This window comes from Folsomia candida, unplaced genomic scaffold, assembly GCF_002217175.1.
Source record: "Folsomia candida strain VU population unplaced genomic scaffold, ASM221717v1 Fcan01_Sc004, whole genome shotgun sequence".
Classification (NCBI taxonomy): Eukaryota; Metazoa; Arthropoda; class Collembola; order Entomobryomorpha; family Isotomidae; genus Folsomia; species Folsomia candida.
This window is the reverse complement of record NW_019091196.1, coordinates 7,588,772-7,605,807: the sequence shown is the minus strand read 5'-3', so window position 1 is coordinate 7,605,807 and position 17,036 is coordinate 7,588,772. Positions and strand designations below refer to the sequence as shown.

Sequence of the window (17,036 nt, the reverse complement as noted above, 5' to 3'; positions counted from 1 at the left end):
TGCCAAAAAATTAGCACTCAATGCATGATGGTACCTGCTAAAAGCCCAGTTGTCACACCATGATTAATTCAACTAAATAATCCAATCCAGCAATAATTATGCCAACTTGAAGAATCTGGTCCGTGTAGATTCAGGCTCATAAATTTCCAAGAACTGGCCCAATTATCGTGAAATGCGAGTATGCAATTAAGCAAAACTAGAAAAGATGAGACCATCTCTAAATATTAAACCAACCCATCCAGGATTTTCGCGAGTAAATAAGTTATCACATTTTTCTCCATGAATGACCCACAAACATTGGTACATATTTATTATATTTTATCTCCTTGACCCAGACAAAGATTAATTGCCGATCCATTCTTAAAATAATAAAATGACTAAAATAGCTCATGTTCACATTAATAAACCACCTACCCAGGTGGCCAACCCATAACAATATTCCATTCCCTTGACAGACACGTACAAAAGACTTCACCTCAGATTTAGAGAAATGTTTAATTGTCGACCCACAAGACAACAATCTCGATTCAATGGCAGATGCATAAATTCAAATATTTGCAAAGCAGCAAAAAATTAGATGACCACATACACATTTATTTTGAGACAGATGTACCACATCTTATTTTGCATTGCATAATTCCATGTTTTAGGTAAATCTAATCAGATTAGAACGAGCCGGCAAAATAACAAAAGTTAACGAACAAGTTTGTTCCTCCAGGCTGAGACACGAAGATGGAAGATGATCCTGATTAGAATGCTCATCCACACGCATTCATACCAATTTATGTACCAACAACAATGCTCATCTGCTCCCCTTTCTTGCTGGACACCTACCCAGCTAACCCAGAGACCCACTGACCAACCTGTGGGATGATAATGCATGCATGCATACATAAAGTATAAATTTATCATCCATATATTTATAACAAGTTTGGCCAACACTACCCAAAAGCAAAACCGAAACCGTGAATTATCCATAAAACAAGCGTCAGTTTACAAATTATGTACTTACAGCAACTTTTTCTCCAAGAATGGGTTGGGGAATTTTTATTTCTCTCTGTAAGAAAGTGGAACGTGGATGGATAATTTACAGCCATCACACTATGCGTTACTTGGTAGTAACTCCATGTCATCAAATCAAAGTAGCAATGAGATGATGTCCATAATGTAGAAGAGACCACTACGGTCGGGATTGAGGGAGAAGAAGATGCTCAAACCTTAATGAGGTATGGCTTACTACGAGTTATCCACTCACGTTAATAAAATTCCTCGGACAGGGATTTAACCAAATATTGGAAAATCGTGAGGAAACTTTATGGGTGATTAGGCCGAGAGATGAGTATAAAAGCCGGCCCGATTCTCCAGTTTATTACTCATTCTTCTCTCCAGCTCTGCATTCCTCCAGGACGCTGTTATACATTTCGTGAAAAATGAAGGCTTTCGTAAGTATTTTAGAATTTTGAGGGAAATTCGATGGGAGATTGCATGCTAAATATAATGATTTCTTCGTTCTTCTAGTTGGTCTTGGCCCTCTGCGTTGCAGTAACGTTTGCTCATCCGGGAGGATGGGGCAGTAATACCGGTGGTGGTAAGTTACTTAACTCTGAAATATTTACTTGTATTAGGACCGATTAGACCTAAAACGGTGTTGGTATGTAGGTGGATCCAGTGGTGGACACTCAACCGGTGGGTCTTCCAGTCGTGCTGCTAAGACTTACGTTTTCAACACCGGAAGTTCTGGTGGATCAGACGCTGGTCTCCGACATCTCTCCTACTCCCAGGGCGCTAACCTCCAAACAGGTCCAATCGGCCAGGGTGGACGAGCCGCTCAAACATACACTTACTCTGGAGGCTCCAGTGGTGGGTCTGACGCCGGACTCCGACATCTTTCCTACTCTCAGGGGGCCAATCTTCAAACAGGTCCAATCGGTCAGGGCGGTCGTGCCGCTCAGACTTATTCCTATTCCGGAGGCTCCAGCGGTGGTTCGGATGCTGGGCTCAGATTCCTCTCTTACGACCAAGGAAATAGCCTGCAAACTGGGCCAATCGGTCAGGGCGGTCGTGCTGCCCAGACCTACTCTTATTCTGGAGGCTCCAGTGGTGGATCTGATGCCGGATTGAGATTTGTGTCCTACGACCAAGGAAACAGTCTTCAGACCGGACCAATCGGTCAAGGTGGACGATCTGCGCAGACCTATTCCTACTCCGGGGGCTCGAGTGGAGGGTCTGATGCAGGACTTCGATTCCTCTCCTACGATCAAGGAGCCAACCTCCAGACGGGTTCCATCGGTCAAGGAGGCAGTGGTGCGGCCACCTACATTTTCAAGTCTGGTGGGGGCGGAGGTGGTAGCTCTGGAGGTTCATCTCGAGGAGGATATTCCAACGGTGGTAGCTCCGGAGGTGGTCTTGGTTTCGGATATAATGGAGGCTCAACTGGTGGTGGATCTGGTTGGTAATCACTTCAACCGTCCGAAAACCAGTCAAAATTCTAATTGGTTTAAAACCCACCTAATTTTATACCCTTACAAAAATCTTTAAAGCTCGCTCGTGGCTTAGTATTTACAAACCACAATAATAAAAAAAACGCCTCATTTGATACTCTCTTTACTCAAACATAACCAAAAAAGTTGTTTCATTCATTACTTTTCATACTTAATCAACCATACGCACACCTCTGCAATCCCAGTCAATCATCCTGCCATTCAGCCACAACGTTTATCCCTGTCAAAAAAATCTCTGACATCAATGACCGAGATGATCCAACAAGATTGCATACAATTATCTATTTATTTGAAAAAACAAACTAATTACAAATTAGATATGTGTGGGTTTAACCTGCACAAAAGTACAGAAAGTTAAACCCACACCTGGCACCTTAAAATGACGGGTAAAAAAAACATGATTCATGACGAGTGATTCATGACGAGCAAGACTCATTTATTACCTAAAACTTGGGGTCTATTTTTTCATTGTGCTTTTTTGTGTGAATATGTTGACATCGTGAACTATGAACATTACTGCAAAATGTTAATAAGATGATGGGCTAGCGATTATTATGATAATTTATACTGATACGCGAATATAGTGACAAGTCATCCAACAACTGTTGTGTCAAGATTTTCCATGTTATGCATTTACTTATTTGTGATTTCTTATAAACCAAAATGTGAATGGGGCAGAAAAATCGAGGATGACCTTCAGACTGTTTCACGCTGTTTTAAAGCTGCCATAAAACGAAACATGTATTTACGACAGCTTTGCAGCTAAATTGTAAATTTGCCGACGACGACTGACGATGAGAAGCGGAAACTTGATACGATCTCCATTGTTGTATATTACGCGATGACAATAATCACGTCGCTAATTTTTATTTGAAGAGCAATACATAGGCAATTTGCGAGTAGGTATGCAAGAAGTTGTTCTTCGGTGCAGAATTGTGCATTTCTGCCGTCTTACATAGTTTATCGTGAGTTGTGTACTGACTGCACTTATCACAGTTATCTGTTATTTTCTTTAATTGTATTTCATTCATTTTGAATGGTGTCAGTGTCAACGCATCGCACAAATTGGTTCAAATTTGTCTCACATTTTTGCAAATTTTTTGTTTCACGAAAAGAAAGAAATTTTATCTTGACTGAGAATAAACAAGGAAATCAGATGACACCAATTAATTTTCAGAGATCAAATTAGTGATCAATAATGTGTGACGGGAAATGTTAACAAAGTGTTAATTTATTTATTATGCATTTCCCTTGTTGATTTTATCTGCTCTAGACATTTGCATTAATTACAGAATAGGTTGTAATTAATGCCCGGGTCGTGAACAAATTGAAATTTAATTGCTATACATGTATTTAGACGACGTGTTCTTGAAATATTGATTTAATTCAATTTTTTCCAAATTATTTGCCAATCTCAATTAGCTCAATAATAATAATGATTGTGCTTATCCTCACTACAACAATGTACATTTAGCACAAAATTGCTTCAATTTCGGTACAAACAACAGTCACCAATGTATGTAAACATGCCACGACGACGACGATGGGAATCTGCATAACGTCGGATGGGAACAAAGAGTTATGTCAAGTTTCATGCATTTTTTTAAGACCACTGATACATTACGAGTAGGTATTACTCATAGTTTGTCACTATCAGCAGTCTCATCTCTCAGAAACTTTACTGGTTGATAGGTATTTGACCTTTGTTAACGTAATCATAGTTAAATCGAGCTAATTAAGTCGTATTTATATTTACTATGCATTTATTAAAATGTGATACAGATCACGGGTTACATGAGTCCTTTCTAATTCTCAGCAGATTCACCTTCCTCCTTCCTGCGCCTACCTGTTACATACAAAGTTTTTAATACATTCTCCTCGCAAAAATAAATGGGCGTTGGAAAAAAAATATTGAGCGAAATGTTGGTCAAGTTTCTTAATCAATTGGTAATTATTGTCACTCTCTTCTAAAGCAGATTACGATGAGGTAGTTTCATTTTCTTGCTGCGATTCAACTCATAAATTCGGACTTGTAAAATTTTATAAAATTGGTTCCAAAGTGAGGTGACGTTTATACAGTTGTGCAGATTTCCTCAATTTGCACGTGCTACCAGTGATAAATTGGATAATTAAATAATTCATAAAAATGTGGAACCCCAGTTTAGCCTCAGTTTTAATATTTCAATTTCTCCTCATCCTCCCGGAATCGCACTCTTGTCAGAAGAAACATCTCAAAAATTTACTCAGCGATGGGCCCGGTTTAGAGCCGGAAATTCACCACCACAATTACCACCATCACTATGATCAAAACGGGCATGAAATTCCACCACCACACCCGCAAGTGGATATTTTAAGGGGTGGTCACTACCAGGGAGAAGGTGTCGAGCAAGTCACCGCTGTGGAGGATGGAGATTACCCGGCCAAACATGTCGTCGTCCTTCAACCAGCACCACCACCACCGCAAGCAGATGAGGACTTTTTTGATTCCATCATCCCTAAAAAATTCCACCCGAAACATATCCTCAAACACCACATTCATAAATTAAGGGATCGATTCCGTGACCTGTTGGGAGACAAGAAGCCAGCTAAACATACTCACCACGGGCATCATGGGGGAGGAAAGTTGGGAAAGTATCAACAAGCCAGAGGACCCCCACCACCACCCCCACAAGGACCTTATCCTTACGGAAAGGTAGCCGTTCCTGCACTAAAAGTGCCTCTCGTGCAAGTTGAAGCGTACAAACCTGCATCGCCACATTATCATCAAGATCCAAATCATCCCAAAACTGTGGCGTATGTCAGTCCGGATGGTTATCAACCTGCCGTTGTGGTCAAACAGAGACCACTTTCTCACCCACCACCACCACCTCCTCCCCCGCACTATGCCCACGAACCACACCCACCCCCACACGCTCACCCACCTCCAGGAGAGGCCTACCAGTATCAACCTGTCGCTTACGAGCCACCCCAGCCAAAGGGTCCTCCACCACCACAGCACGAATATCCGGTAGCTTATCAACCACAACCGCAGCATCATCCCGTCTCATATCTTCACCACCCGCAACCTCATCAACAGCCTCAACCCCAGGTCACGGTCCAGGTCCAACCTCAAGTACAACACGTAACTTACGCGTCGCCCGAAGAAAGTCCGTACCACCAAATATCATCGCCTGGTTCTTCGATATATGGTCCGCAGTCGTCCAGTCCGTACTCCTCGTCGCCATTTGCGTCTCATCGCAGCGGGGGTGGTGGTGGTGGGAGTGGGGCCACGAGTTACCAGCATTTTGGCCCGTCGTCGTCAGTGTCTTACAGCACTGGGGGTGGAGCGAGTCCCTTCGCTTCGGATAGTTCGTCTCCCTACGGAGAATCCAGCATATATCAATAAAATGCTTTGTTAGTATACTAAATCTACGTAATAAATAGTCAATAAAATGAGACGCAGACAGCAGCAGGGGACTTACCGCTGATTCTTCTTGATCGTGACTTTGACCCATAATCATGACGAATTAAGATGCTGAAGAATATTAATTTGGTGAAGATTCGTATAAAAAATTGCATGCATTTTTATTCATTCATTCATTTTATGCATATGAACAATGTTGCATGTATAATTATCATTATCATCGTCATCTTCCCAACCTTGTATGCAAATTTGAGCCATGCCTACATTTTTGTAGAAAAATCACAAACCTATTAAATACTTACATATTTATTTTTGTACAATAATAACGTATGCAGACAATTTATTTTTGTAATAAACTCGTATAATTGATATTCTTAAATCAGTAAATGAGCTCTTTTGATGTATAAGCAATCATTGTTGTCATCCTCATCGTCATAATTATGTACTGGCACGTGCACAATTTTTATTTGCATGACTAAATCAACCAGACCAACCGGAGCCACCACCACGACCACCACTGCTGCGACCTCGACTGAACAGAGATTTCAGACTTCTAAAGAAACTTGACAGGCCACCTCCGCGTCTTTGCCCACGACCACCTCCGCTTTGCCATCCAGACGATGAAGCTGGTTTACGACTAGCTTGCTGACCCCACCCGGAACCGGAACTGGCCGCTGGGGCACCATATCCTCCACTACCCGCTTGCCATTTTCCACTCGAGGAAGAAGACGACCCCCCTTGTTGCCCCCAACCACTGGAAGAGCTACTTGCTGCTGGGGCACTGTAGCCCCCACTACCCGCTTGCCATTGTCCCCCGCTAGATGATCCTCGACCCCAGCCAGAGCCTGAGGAGCTACTTGCCGCTGGGGCACCGTACCCCCCACTTCCCGACTGCCATTTTCCACTCGAGGAAGAAGATGACCCTCCTTGTTGGCCCCAACCACCCGAACCAGAACTTGAAGAACTGCTATACCCCCCATTTCCGGGCAGCCATTCCCCTCCGCTTGATGAAGATGACGACGACCCTCCTTGCTGACCCCATCCAGATCCTGAGGAAGATCCTCCACCACCACCACTTCCTCGGTTGCCTGCAAAAATTCCGGCAATAATACCGCACCAAATTGCTACTGAAATCTAACAAAAAAACATAAATCTGTTACACAAAAGACCAGCAATATAATTACTCAAGACAATACAAAAGACAAAACAATTACCAAAATCTTCATGATTGTCCTAGCTCATAAAATCTGTGAACAAATGACAATCCTTTATCTACAAAAAGTTGTCGACGTCCTCAACAATAGTCAGAAAGGAACAAAGCAAAAAATAGGAACTATCTCCCTTTATATAAGACATTCATTTATTTCTTCCCTATTAATTCTGGACATTGAAATCTACTACTATTGAGCATGTAACATTAATATACAATTTTATTAATAATCAGACCTTCCACGGAATAGCAGTAACATACATCAGCATGGATTTAGTACCTACAGATTTGTGCAAAGGCCAAAGGTGCGAGTCAATGGTCAAGTGGTCTTATAACGACTTCTACTTATGAATGCACAGTAAAATCACAATTTTAACACAGCAACGCATCTTCTTCTTCAGGATGAGCAACTTTGTATTAATTTGTTTTTTAAGGCTACACCTTAAACTAATGCTCACACTAATGCCATCGCATCGACTCAAGCAGATACGACCCTTCACCTCGTTAACTCCTCCATCACAAAAAAAATCATCCTTTAATTAATTGCTGGCCATAGTCTCACGTTTTTTTGGAGGATGGCTGCAGCAAAATCATGCACACACGAAGAAACAAATCACGACACATTATTACCAAGCTGCATCTGGTTATATAACTCGTCCTTCAAATTAGTTGCAGAAAATGTTCATTAGCAATTACTTCTTTGCAGGTCAATGTTCATACTTTACGAAGTAATATCCTTCTCCCACACCAAGTTATCAATAAAACTCAAACTTTTTTCAATAATCGATACAAAACTTTGGCAATTACTTTGTTTCTAAACTCATAAAATATGCACCTGGGTCGAACTTTGGGCAGGCAGGAGAGAGAAGAAAGTCTCTCTCAACTCCCTCAGGCCAGGTGGAGATGAAAATCTGCATAATGTGAGAAAGAAGAAGGACACGATACCGATCTCTTTCACTTTCTCAGTTGAGTGCAATTCCACCCGCACCTAATATAATGCCATCATCATCGTCTCCTCACTCTCCTCCTGGAAGAAGAAGAACTGGGACGACTGCTGGGACACTGAGAACATGAACGAAGATCCGAATTCGGATGCGTGAATTTTGGAATTTTCTCTCCGTGTCTCACCAAACTCATGCTCATTCTCCTGCCTGGAGTCATCCGAAGAGGGACTCGTCCATCTTTTTCTGCCATCCCAAACTCTCACACTCATCATCGTCACCATGATTGATAACCTTACTAAAGATAAGTCAGTTTCATCCTCCATCCGCCGAACCTACGTCCATCCGTGACAACACTACCACCGCTACTTATTTGTTAAGACAACCAGCTTTAACCATGATTTGATCGGCTACAATGTGGTATAAATTATAAGTAATTAATTAAGAGTACGATTAAAGAGAGAGACTCAATTCCCTCCGGAAGTGGAAACACACTTAAGTGAATAGGTTATCGAGAAAGCTCGAGAAGATGTGTTGCTCCATGAAAGCCACTGTTTTCTTTCTTTCAAGTCTGCATATAGTAAGTGGATGAAAAAGTGGATTTAATTTGTGCATTTGTCGACAATTTTGGTGCTAAAATACCCTCATTTTTTGTACACACAGTGGTATGCCGTAACTCAGGCTGTGATTATTGCTCCTCTTGTCGTCTCTTCAATCTCTACCCGTAAGTCAGTCGCTCATTCTTTCTTTCTCCACCCCAATGCATTCCACTAATTAATGAAATTAATCATTTTTATACTCGAAATGTGGTTTTGTGCAGTTCTAAGGAGCAGCAAATTAATGAACACGTATTAATTTCAGAGCTCGCAGAATGCATCTTGGTTATCATCTACTCTTGCGTATTCTTTTGTGCCGGATTTCTCATCTTCCTCGGTACAGATCAGGTACGTAGCTAATTATCCGGCTCTCAACCCATCCATGAACGATTTTTCCCTTGTCAAACCTCGAATCATTCATCTTTCTAAAAAATTTCCACAAAATTGGATCGATAATGATGCTCAAAGTGTGCATCACGTGCATCACCCGTGTTCAAAACATATTTACATAATTGCAACGCGCCTGTATAATGAAGGAGATATGGCGAAAGCAGAATTTCGCAGCAGAATTTCGCAACATGTTGTACGGAATATTAGTAGCGAAACTTCAAAAAGTTTTTGTTTGACTTTGTCAAACTAGATTTACATACATACATCATTACTTTAATTTTTTCAAGCGTAAATTCGCAGACTTATGATGGAACCAAGGAGGAAATGACGCTTTGTTGTTTTCAAAATGAAAATGCCATCGCACTTCGTTCCTCGCACATTCACATAAGTATTTGTTTTCTGCTTATCTTTCCGCAAACAAAGTGAGAGAGACAATTCAATTTTCACGAATTTCGCCCGTGTGGAAAGTTGATTGAATTTTGAATCGCGCAGTCTTTATGATTTGTTCATATATATAAATACACACACACGGTCGGCATTTGTATCGATCTTTCTTCCCTTCTGCCGGAAGAACTGGAGAAGAGGACCAACTATTCGAGAAGGAATATCGCACTCGAATCTGATGATTTTCTTCGTTTCACATTCTGCATTATAATAGCTTTCGTTTGTTCATACACAAAAGACTTGACATCTTGAAATTGAGTTGTGCCATGTTTTGGAAATGGTCAATATTTGTGGCCTGGCAATGTTGTAGTCGTCATTGTTGCAAGGTTGGGGAAGTTGAGAACTTTTGCATTCATACTGGAGCAATATACATGCAGATTTACGTGCGATACGCAACTTAATCAAATCAAGGGATGGGATTCTATTGTGAATTTACTAACAATTGATCATTAAAATTACAATTATTACAATTTTAGGAGTCCACCATGCTTGTCGGGACAGGAGCAATTATGCTGTTAGTGATTCTGGGCAAACGTTATATCGTAATGTACCACGGTAAATGAATTTATTTGAATAATTTTCATACTAAATACTTTGTAAAAATAACTGATGCATATTTTTCCGAAAAAAGGCATGTTGTTGAAACCCACGCTGCCTGAGGTGAGGTTATGAATAATGGTCTATTTAGAAAACAATTTATACTAACAAGTAGGATTCAGATAGATAAATCATATAATTACTAAACAGTCGGTCTTTAGTAATAATGTAGACCAGGATGCAAATTTCACACCTGGTTCAAATTGACTCGTTAATTCCAGGGAGACTTCCTCAACCCGTACGGAACCACTGTTCCTGTTATTTTCAGGTAACCACTTTTAACCTATATTAACCATTCCGCATTTAATACATTAACATTTAACTCATAAAACTAATCCTCCAATCTTCCCAAATTTCTAACACTTTCAGCGTCCTCTTGTACATTTTTTATATGTCAATTCTGGTACGTTTTTACTTTGATTTGTTGTCCCAAGAGTAGGCCATTTATTTACCGAGGTGTCTACATTTACAGTTTTGCTACCATAATGAATTAAGCTATGCCACCCCTCGAACCTGTCTCACGCCATTGTCATGCCGTCGTCAATTTCCCCAGTCGACGTCGCTAAGTCTCAGTCTCAGTCCCAGTGGAAATCTCAACCCGCACATGAAGTGAAGCAGAGAAGATACAACTTTATTATTATTAACACTTTTCCGAAGAGGAGGAACAACTTTTATGATAAGATTCGTTTGGATGACGTGATTCTGAACGGGTATAATACAGTAAGTTGCGTGTGATTGTAAGTGTGTATGCATGTGCAGAACAGAAATTTAATCACCATTTGTACCTTGTTTTTCTTATATTGTAACAATAATTCTGTACATAAATTTATGACATGCGAATAAGATGGATGAGAGAATGAGGTGATTTATTGCCGTGCACAACTAAAAGGATTGATTGCCTCGTCGAGTGTGTGGTTCTTGTTTAGAAAATATTTTAGTACTTACTTTATAAACAATAACTTGTAAGAAGTCAAAGTCACACACACAACGGGAAGAATGAGACGAAGATCAACTCGTGTAGGAATAAATGCTCAGTTCTTCTTATCGTCTATTGGGACATTTATGGTGTGCGGATCCTCCAGAGCGCTATATATCGACTACATACTTACGTATTATCTATATGTATACCTAATAAATTGTAAGAATAATCTATAAGGATGGATCGAGTGTAATAAAATTTATTAGAATTATATATACAAGGTCAATCTGCATACTTATATAAGTAAATGCAATAAAGTTACGAAATACTTTTGCATACGAGGAGACTCTTTATTATTACTTTTTGCATAATTTTTGCAAAAATTTTTTAGACTAGACGGCGCAAGTTTATGTTTGTGACAATTATTATTTTTTCTCTCGGTAACATTATTGGCAGCCACATTACGAAATTGCACATCTATAACCCTTCCGTCGATCATCTATCTCTCCAGGCTATGCGTTTGACTCGTTGCATAAGAGTTTTTTTGTGTCATGTGTAATTCAGCATAAAATCGTTCTCCATTCCATCCACCACTTTCTCTCCTGCTCAAGAAACCTGCAACTTTCTCTCGGAGAATCTCAAATTTATTATTGAAGCAGAAAACTGTCCCTGCCATGTCAGACTGACGGATTCGTTAATCTTTTGTGACATAGATACACACAAAAACCATTTTCCTCTCCACGTACGCAGGTTTTTACAATTATATAAATATGTGAAATAAATATCACATTTTCCCATCAGAAAAATGAAGCAATACAAATTTTTCGTCATCATTATTTCGATCCGAAAGTAATCGGAGAGCTGTTTGTCTAATATGGGACGTGCCTTTGCTTTCACTCACTCACTCGCAAATGCCCCCACCTACCTACGTAACATGTCATGACACCAAAACCATACCCAACCAGCGAGGATCCTTTTACTTCTCAATTTCACCCTGATCCTATCATCCCATCCTTTTTGGTGGTGTAGAGTTCCTCTCGAAAACAAGGCCTAGGAGCCAATTTGAGCGTTTGAAAGTTACATGCTGGACGTGAAAAAGGATGCGTTTGACAACTGTTTCATAAATCACGAGAAAAACAAAAACCCAAAAACATTTCGCCAACTTTTGACTTTCTCTCCTTTGTTTCCCTCCAAAGGGGTTTCGAGCCGATCTAGATTTTATATTTCCGTATCCGCATTTTCCGTTCTGCTTGAAAACACTGTCTTTTCCTCTGCCGGATGTGGTATCATCCGTCAAAAAGTAGACATAAGTATGCGATTCATATATCAAAAATGTGGTCAGGCAAGGCAAGCCACGGACAGATCAGAAACCTTCCGAACAAGAAAAATGCCACGGAAAATCTGGCCATGGCGATCTGACATTTCTTTATTTTCCCAGCAGCAGCAGTGGCACATGTCTCTGTTTCACTTTCACTCGTCTCAAATATGTAGTTACCCACATCCTGTCTCATCTCGTGTATCAAATCATCCGCCCATGTGCAGCTTCCTTATTAAAATACCTTGCTCAGAGTGCTACGCACATCCCACTCACTCACCAACAGCCATTTATCATTACTCTGCTCCTGCAATATTGTTGTGACGAAACGAGGCATAAAATTTGATCCTCGCAAAAATTACACTCCGATACAAAAATGCTACTTATTTAGATGAGATTCATGATTGTTTAATATCACGGATTTGGCATTAGTTTAGCTACACGTGTCTTACGTAGAGATATATTTGAGAGATTTTTTTTGTCCAGAGATCCACGTCACGTGAGGAGGAGGGTAATGTCGTCAGTCGGTTATATATAAAAAAAGGTGTCGATGGCCACTGTTACCTAGGGACTATTTTCTCTATTCGGCAATCCCAACAATTCTTGAATCCGGTGAAGATAAGAATAGTCTCGAGCATTTGGCAAGTTCGTAACAACACAAGCACTCAGCGCGCTCCGGTTTAAGTTCATGTGCGACCCGTCAAACCACTCATTCACTTTACTGTCATAACACTCCACGTATGGGATCGTGGTCGCCCCTAGTGGTGGGAAAAGTGACACGTCAAGAAGGCTTGCAAATAGTAAAGAATTTGATCCTCATCTTCGTCATCCATCGTGCCTCTGCCTGCCAAACAACTCACCGTTAAATCCCCCGATACAAATTAGTAACTCGTCGGCACACACAGCGGCGAAATTGCTCCGGGCACTCGACATATCTGGGATCATTCTCCAAGGACCGGGTTCCTCAGGGTCGTATCTTTCCGCCGTGTTGAGCCTGTTGAAACCGTTGAAGCCTTGGAAAAGCAAACATGACATTGGTATATCATGAGAACGGTAAACATTCACAAATCAGGGAGAAAATCAAGTCGGTGAGAATTAACCAACCAACTAAAATACTCTCTTATTACCTCCCACAGCGTAGAGACAGTCTCTGTAAGCCACGAGTGAGATTCCACTCCGAGGCGTGTTCATCGGTTGGATAAATGTCCATTGATCTTCCTAGTTGAAGTGGTTTCGAAATTAAATTGCTTAGTCAAACAGGATGAGGGCAAGCAAGTTCATAATTTCCAATTGTATGTATACCGCCGGGTCGTAAGTTTCCACACTGATGAGAACCTCCGTTCCTGTGAATCCGCCAGCAATGTATACTTTTCCGCGGAGAGACGCCGCCGATGCGTCGCTACGTTGTCGGTTCATCGAGCTGATCATTTCCCACTGGTTCAAGGCTGGATCGTACCGTTCACCCGAGGCCATCCTGGTTCGACCATTGTATCCACCGCAGGCGTAAATTATTCCGTCTGGAAATTATTTTACATAATTATTAGCTCACCCTGCGTAGCATGAGAGCTATTGAATTCCTCTTGTCCGTCTGTCTGTCTGTCCGTCTGTCTGTCTGTCTGTTAACGACCTTTATGCATCAATTGATGCTAATTAAAATGTCCCTGGTCCATTTTTTCATAAGTTAATAGCACCGTTGGTATCTGACAATCGGAAACACCAAATGATGCGAAAGAATTGGGGGCTTTGATGCATAACGCACCAATAATGCATACTACTCGGCGGATTTTATTAGACAATTTTGAAATAAATTTTTCAAAATTATCGTTGATCGTTGATAGGTAATTCTGCACCAGTGATGCACAATTTTTGGACTTTCCTCGATGCATAATAATTATTGAACTATTTTGTTTAATTTTTCTGCACCATTGGTGCAATATTGTATAAACATTATTGATCTATTTTGTTGGATTTTTCTGCACCATTGGTGCAATATTGTATAAACATTATTGATCTATTTTGTTGGATTTTTCTGCACCATTGGTGCATAATTGCACAAAAATTATGTATCTATTTTGTTGCATTTTTCTGCACCTTTGGGGCAAGTTATAACCAAATCATTATTACAGGGTGAGCTACTTCCAACGTTACTACGGTTTATTCCTATTAAATTGACATCAAGCTTACAATGCGATAACGCCAGCGGTCTCGCTCCGATTTTTATGGAACCACGAAAATTATGTAGCCTTAGATAAATAATTTACCACGTGTTTCAGGATTTTTCATAATGCTCAGCTACAACGAAATTATGATGGAAAATGTGAGCGAGAATTTGTAATTTTCTCCCTCACGAGAAAATTTTCATGGTAAAAAATACAAATTCTCGCTCATGGATTCCATCATACAGATCTGTATTTGTAATTTCGTTTAAGCTGAGCATTATGAAAAATCCTGAAACACGTGGCCAATTATTTATCTAAGGCTACATAATTTTCGTGGTTTCATAAAAATCGGAGCGAGACCGCTGGCGTCATCGCATTGTTAGTTAAAAGCTCACCCAAGGAACAACAGCTCACGTAACAGCGCGGCAACAGCATGCAGGATCGCTCCTCCCAAATCTGCCGGACAGGGTCGTATCTCTTCACCGTGCTGAAATGTTCTTGGCCATCAAACCCCCCAATCATGTAGACGAAGTGACCCACCGCCACGAGACCGTGGTATGCTCGAGGCGTGGAATCCGTGTTGTTTAAGAGGAACCATCGATCAGCCCTGGAAGCCAAGAAGATAGGCATTGTGTATGATATGATGGAGAAAGTTGGGGAAAAGTAAAAGTAAAAATGTATGTGAGTGTCGTTGGCAGGGAGGGGAAATTGGAAAAATGCTCGCACTTCAAGTCAGAGAAAGTCTCTCTGCCTCGACTACCTACGAAAACGAGTTCATATCCAACAACTCACTATTATTCACCAGACTTTTATATAGCCCAACCTGATGTCGTATGTCTCAATGAAAGCCGTAGGACTCCCAGCACTCCATCCACCCACGGCGAAAATAACCTCGTACGGAATCCTGGGCCTGGCCAAGGGATCATTAAGATCCACCTCGGTGTTATTAAGCGAGTCAATGGAAGTCAAAAGTACGTAGGGAGCATCCAACACGCTCCGCACGGCTTCATCCTCATTCACAAAGTGCCACTGGTACACGACGTTGCTGAAATAGCCGTAGCTCATGAGTCCAAACCGTACACAGGACAACATTTCTGCAACATATTTCCTCCTCCGGTGCGGATATGCCTCCACCCACGCTCTAATCGCTTCAAACACCATGGCTTCATTGCGGACGTTGAGGTAGTCGTCGAGTAGAATGACTTTCAACTCTTCGGGCTCCAACTCGAGGAAGTCTTGAGTCCCAATCACGCGTCGAAAGTTGTGCAAGATGTAAGTCTTGGCTTTAGTTTCGAGTTTGGGACAAAAGTAGGGCCGTCCTAAACGGTAGAGACGCAGGGTATTGTCTGGAGTCATCTTTTCAATGAGGTAAGCACAACACTGCTGCATAACCGGAACCATTTTAAACTTTGTCGCAACTTGCAACAAGTTTGTCACTGTGTCGAGACTCTTCTCGAATTGGCCAGTGTAGGCAAAATCAATAAGGCATTTGAGCGTTTTGGAGTCAACAGTTGTAAGACGGAGGGTTGGTGAGGCTTCCATATCGGGAGTGGAAGTGGACGAGGTGGAAGGATGCTGATTTCCAGAGGAAAGTTTCTCATGAAAGAAGGGACAACTTGACGCCAGAATGCAACGATGGGCCGGAAATATCTGGAAATTTGATAACAAAACTCTTACTATGCATTATTCGCCGGCAGCAAACTGACATGTTACCAACCTTCCCATCATTCGCTTGGATCGTACAATCGCATAAAGTACCATGATCTAGAAACTCTTTCCATTTTGGTGGGTGGCCATCACATATTCTAAACTCGACCCAGTTTAGGTCACCATTTTGAACATTTTGCATGGCTCCGGTGCCCCCGGTGACAGCACTCGCCAACGAGATACTCTTCTCCAACGCCATTTCTAAACTATTATCAAGTTCGGCATCCAACTTTAGGGTGAATAATGGACTCGTGGTTCGATACAGGTTCCTGCTTCGCTCCGTCTCGTGGTCACTTCCGCCCACGTCAGCGGACTTTTCCTGAATCCTCATTAAGGTCATAGTGTTACGATTTTGATCGAGTGCTCCTCCTCCTCCAGAAATTGTGGTTTGTTTGCCCCCTGCAGCATTTTTGAAGTGCCCCTTATTCATTGAAGGGACCGGAATGTTGGACGCGCCTGGAGCACCCTTGTGTCCTCTCAGGCCAAGAAACTGCTCCAATTTTGGAGCCGTAACGGCCGAATTTCTTCGCCCAGATCCAGATCCAGGTCGTGAAGATGACGACCCCGATGTGGTCCCCCGATTGGAATCATCATCTGTGGAACTGCTCGTGTTGGGGCGACCAGGACCGGACATTTTTTAAAGAAACGGTGAATTTTAATAATATTATTTCGTTTTTGTCCCTATAAAATATTTCTGGGAAAAACTGAATTTTTTAGACACTTGAATAAGTTGTTAAGGGATCCTGTAAGAGGAAAGTTGGAATTTGGCAAAATGTCAAAATCTACCTTTTGTGTGACAATAAAAAGTGTTTATGGTAACCGAGATGGATATCTTATACGTTCCACCACACCAC

General features: G+C 41.3%; 5 protein-coding genes across 5 annotated transcripts; 3 read left to right on the top strand and 2 right to left on the bottom strand.

Moving 5' to 3' along the window:
• The first annotated feature begins 1,290 nt into the window (after positions 1-1,290).
• Positions 1,291-2,618, top strand: LOC110848476 (loricrin). Its single transcript, XM_022095703.2, has 3 exons — positions 1,291-1,442; positions 1,519-1,588; positions 1,660-2,618. The coding sequence occupies exons 1-3, from the start codon at positions 1,431-1,433 to the stop codon at positions 2,454-2,456; spliced, it is 879 nt and encodes a 292-aa protein (XP_021951395.1). The 5' UTR covers positions 1,291-1,430; the 3' UTR covers positions 2,457-2,618.
• A 2,029-nt stretch (positions 2,619-4,647) lies between these two features.
• Positions 4,648-5,886, top strand: LOC110849040 (extensin). Its single transcript, XM_022096415.1, has one exon. The coding sequence runs from the start codon at positions 4,648-4,650 to the stop codon at positions 5,884-5,886; it is 1,239 nt and encodes a 412-aa protein (XP_021952107.1).
• A 308-nt stretch (positions 5,887-6,194) lies between these two features.
• LOC110848622 (uncharacterized transmembrane protein DDB_G0289901) lies at positions 6,195-7,248 on the bottom strand. Its single transcript, XM_022095876.2, has 2 exons — positions 7,119-7,248; positions 6,195-7,038 (listed from the first exon to the last, which is right to left on the bottom strand). The coding sequence occupies exons 1-2, from the start codon at positions 7,128-7,130 to the stop codon at positions 6,385-6,387; spliced, it is 666 nt and encodes a 221-aa protein (XP_021951568.1). The 5' UTR covers positions 7,131-7,248; the 3' UTR covers positions 6,195-6,384.
• A 967-nt stretch (positions 7,249-8,215) lies between these two features.
• Positions 8,216-11,335, top strand: LOC110849039. Its single transcript, XM_022096414.2, has 8 exons — positions 8,216-8,635; positions 8,719-8,779; positions 8,917-8,999; positions 9,962-10,040; positions 10,117-10,145; positions 10,304-10,350; positions 10,452-10,485; positions 10,555-11,335. The coding sequence occupies exons 1-8, from the start codon at positions 8,585-8,587 to the stop codon at positions 10,693-10,695; spliced, it is 525 nt and encodes a 174-aa protein (XP_021952106.1). The 5' UTR covers positions 8,216-8,584; the 3' UTR covers positions 10,696-11,335.
• Positions 11,336-12,747: 1,412 nt separating this feature from the next.
• Positions 12,748-16,121, bottom strand: LOC110849038 (kelch-like protein 10). The gene is made up of 6 exons (XM_035851439.1): positions 15,299-16,121; positions 14,871-15,082; positions 13,619-13,833; positions 13,444-13,534; positions 13,177-13,329; positions 12,748-13,074 (listed from the first exon to the last, which is right to left on the bottom strand). The coding sequence occupies exons 1-6, from the start codon at positions 16,015-16,017 to the stop codon at positions 12,881-12,883; spliced, it is 1,584 nt and encodes a 527-aa protein (XP_035707332.1). The 5' UTR covers positions 16,018-16,121; the 3' UTR covers positions 12,748-12,880.
• Positions 16,122-17,036: the final 915 nt, after the last annotated feature.

What these genes read in the sequence shown, in the direction of transcription:
- LOC110848476 (XM_022095703.2), top strand. An exon ending in GGGCAGTAATACCGGTGGTG is followed by an intron (nt 1,589 to 1,659) that starts GTAAGTTACTTA and finishes GTTGGTATGTAG; the next exon opens with GTGGATCCAGTGGTGGACAC.
- LOC110849040 (XM_022096415.1), top strand. Translation starts at nt 4,648, where the DNA reads ATGTGGAACCCCAGTTTAGCCTCAGTTTTAATATTTCAATTTCTCCTC.
- LOC110849039 (XM_022096414.2), top strand. Translation starts at nt 8,585, where the DNA reads ATGTGTTGCTCCATGAAAGCCACTGTTTTCTTTCTTTCAAGTCTGCAT. An exon ending in TGAAACCCACGCTGCCTGAG is followed by an intron (nt 10,146 to 10,303) that starts GTGAGGTTATGA and finishes CGTTAATTCCAG; the next exon opens with GGAGACTTCCTCAACCCGTA. An exon ending in ACTGTTCCTGTTATTTTCAG is followed by an intron (nt 10,351 to 10,451) that starts GTAACCACTTTT and finishes TAACACTTTCAG; the next exon opens with CGTCCTCTTGTACATTTTTT.
- LOC110849038 (XM_035851439.1), bottom strand. Translation starts at nt 16,017, where the DNA reads ATGGAAGCCTCACCAACCCTCCGTCTTACAACTGTTGACTCCAAAACG. An exon ending in ATTGAGACATACGACATCAG is followed by an intron (nt 15,083 to 15,298) that starts GTTGGGCTATAT and finishes CTTGGCTTCCAG; the next exon opens with GGCTGATCGATGGTTCCTCT. An exon ending in TTGTATCGGGGGATTTAACG is followed by an intron (nt 13,075 to 13,176) that starts GTGAGTTGTTTG and finishes TCCCACCACTAG; the next exon opens with GGGCGACCACGATCCCATAC.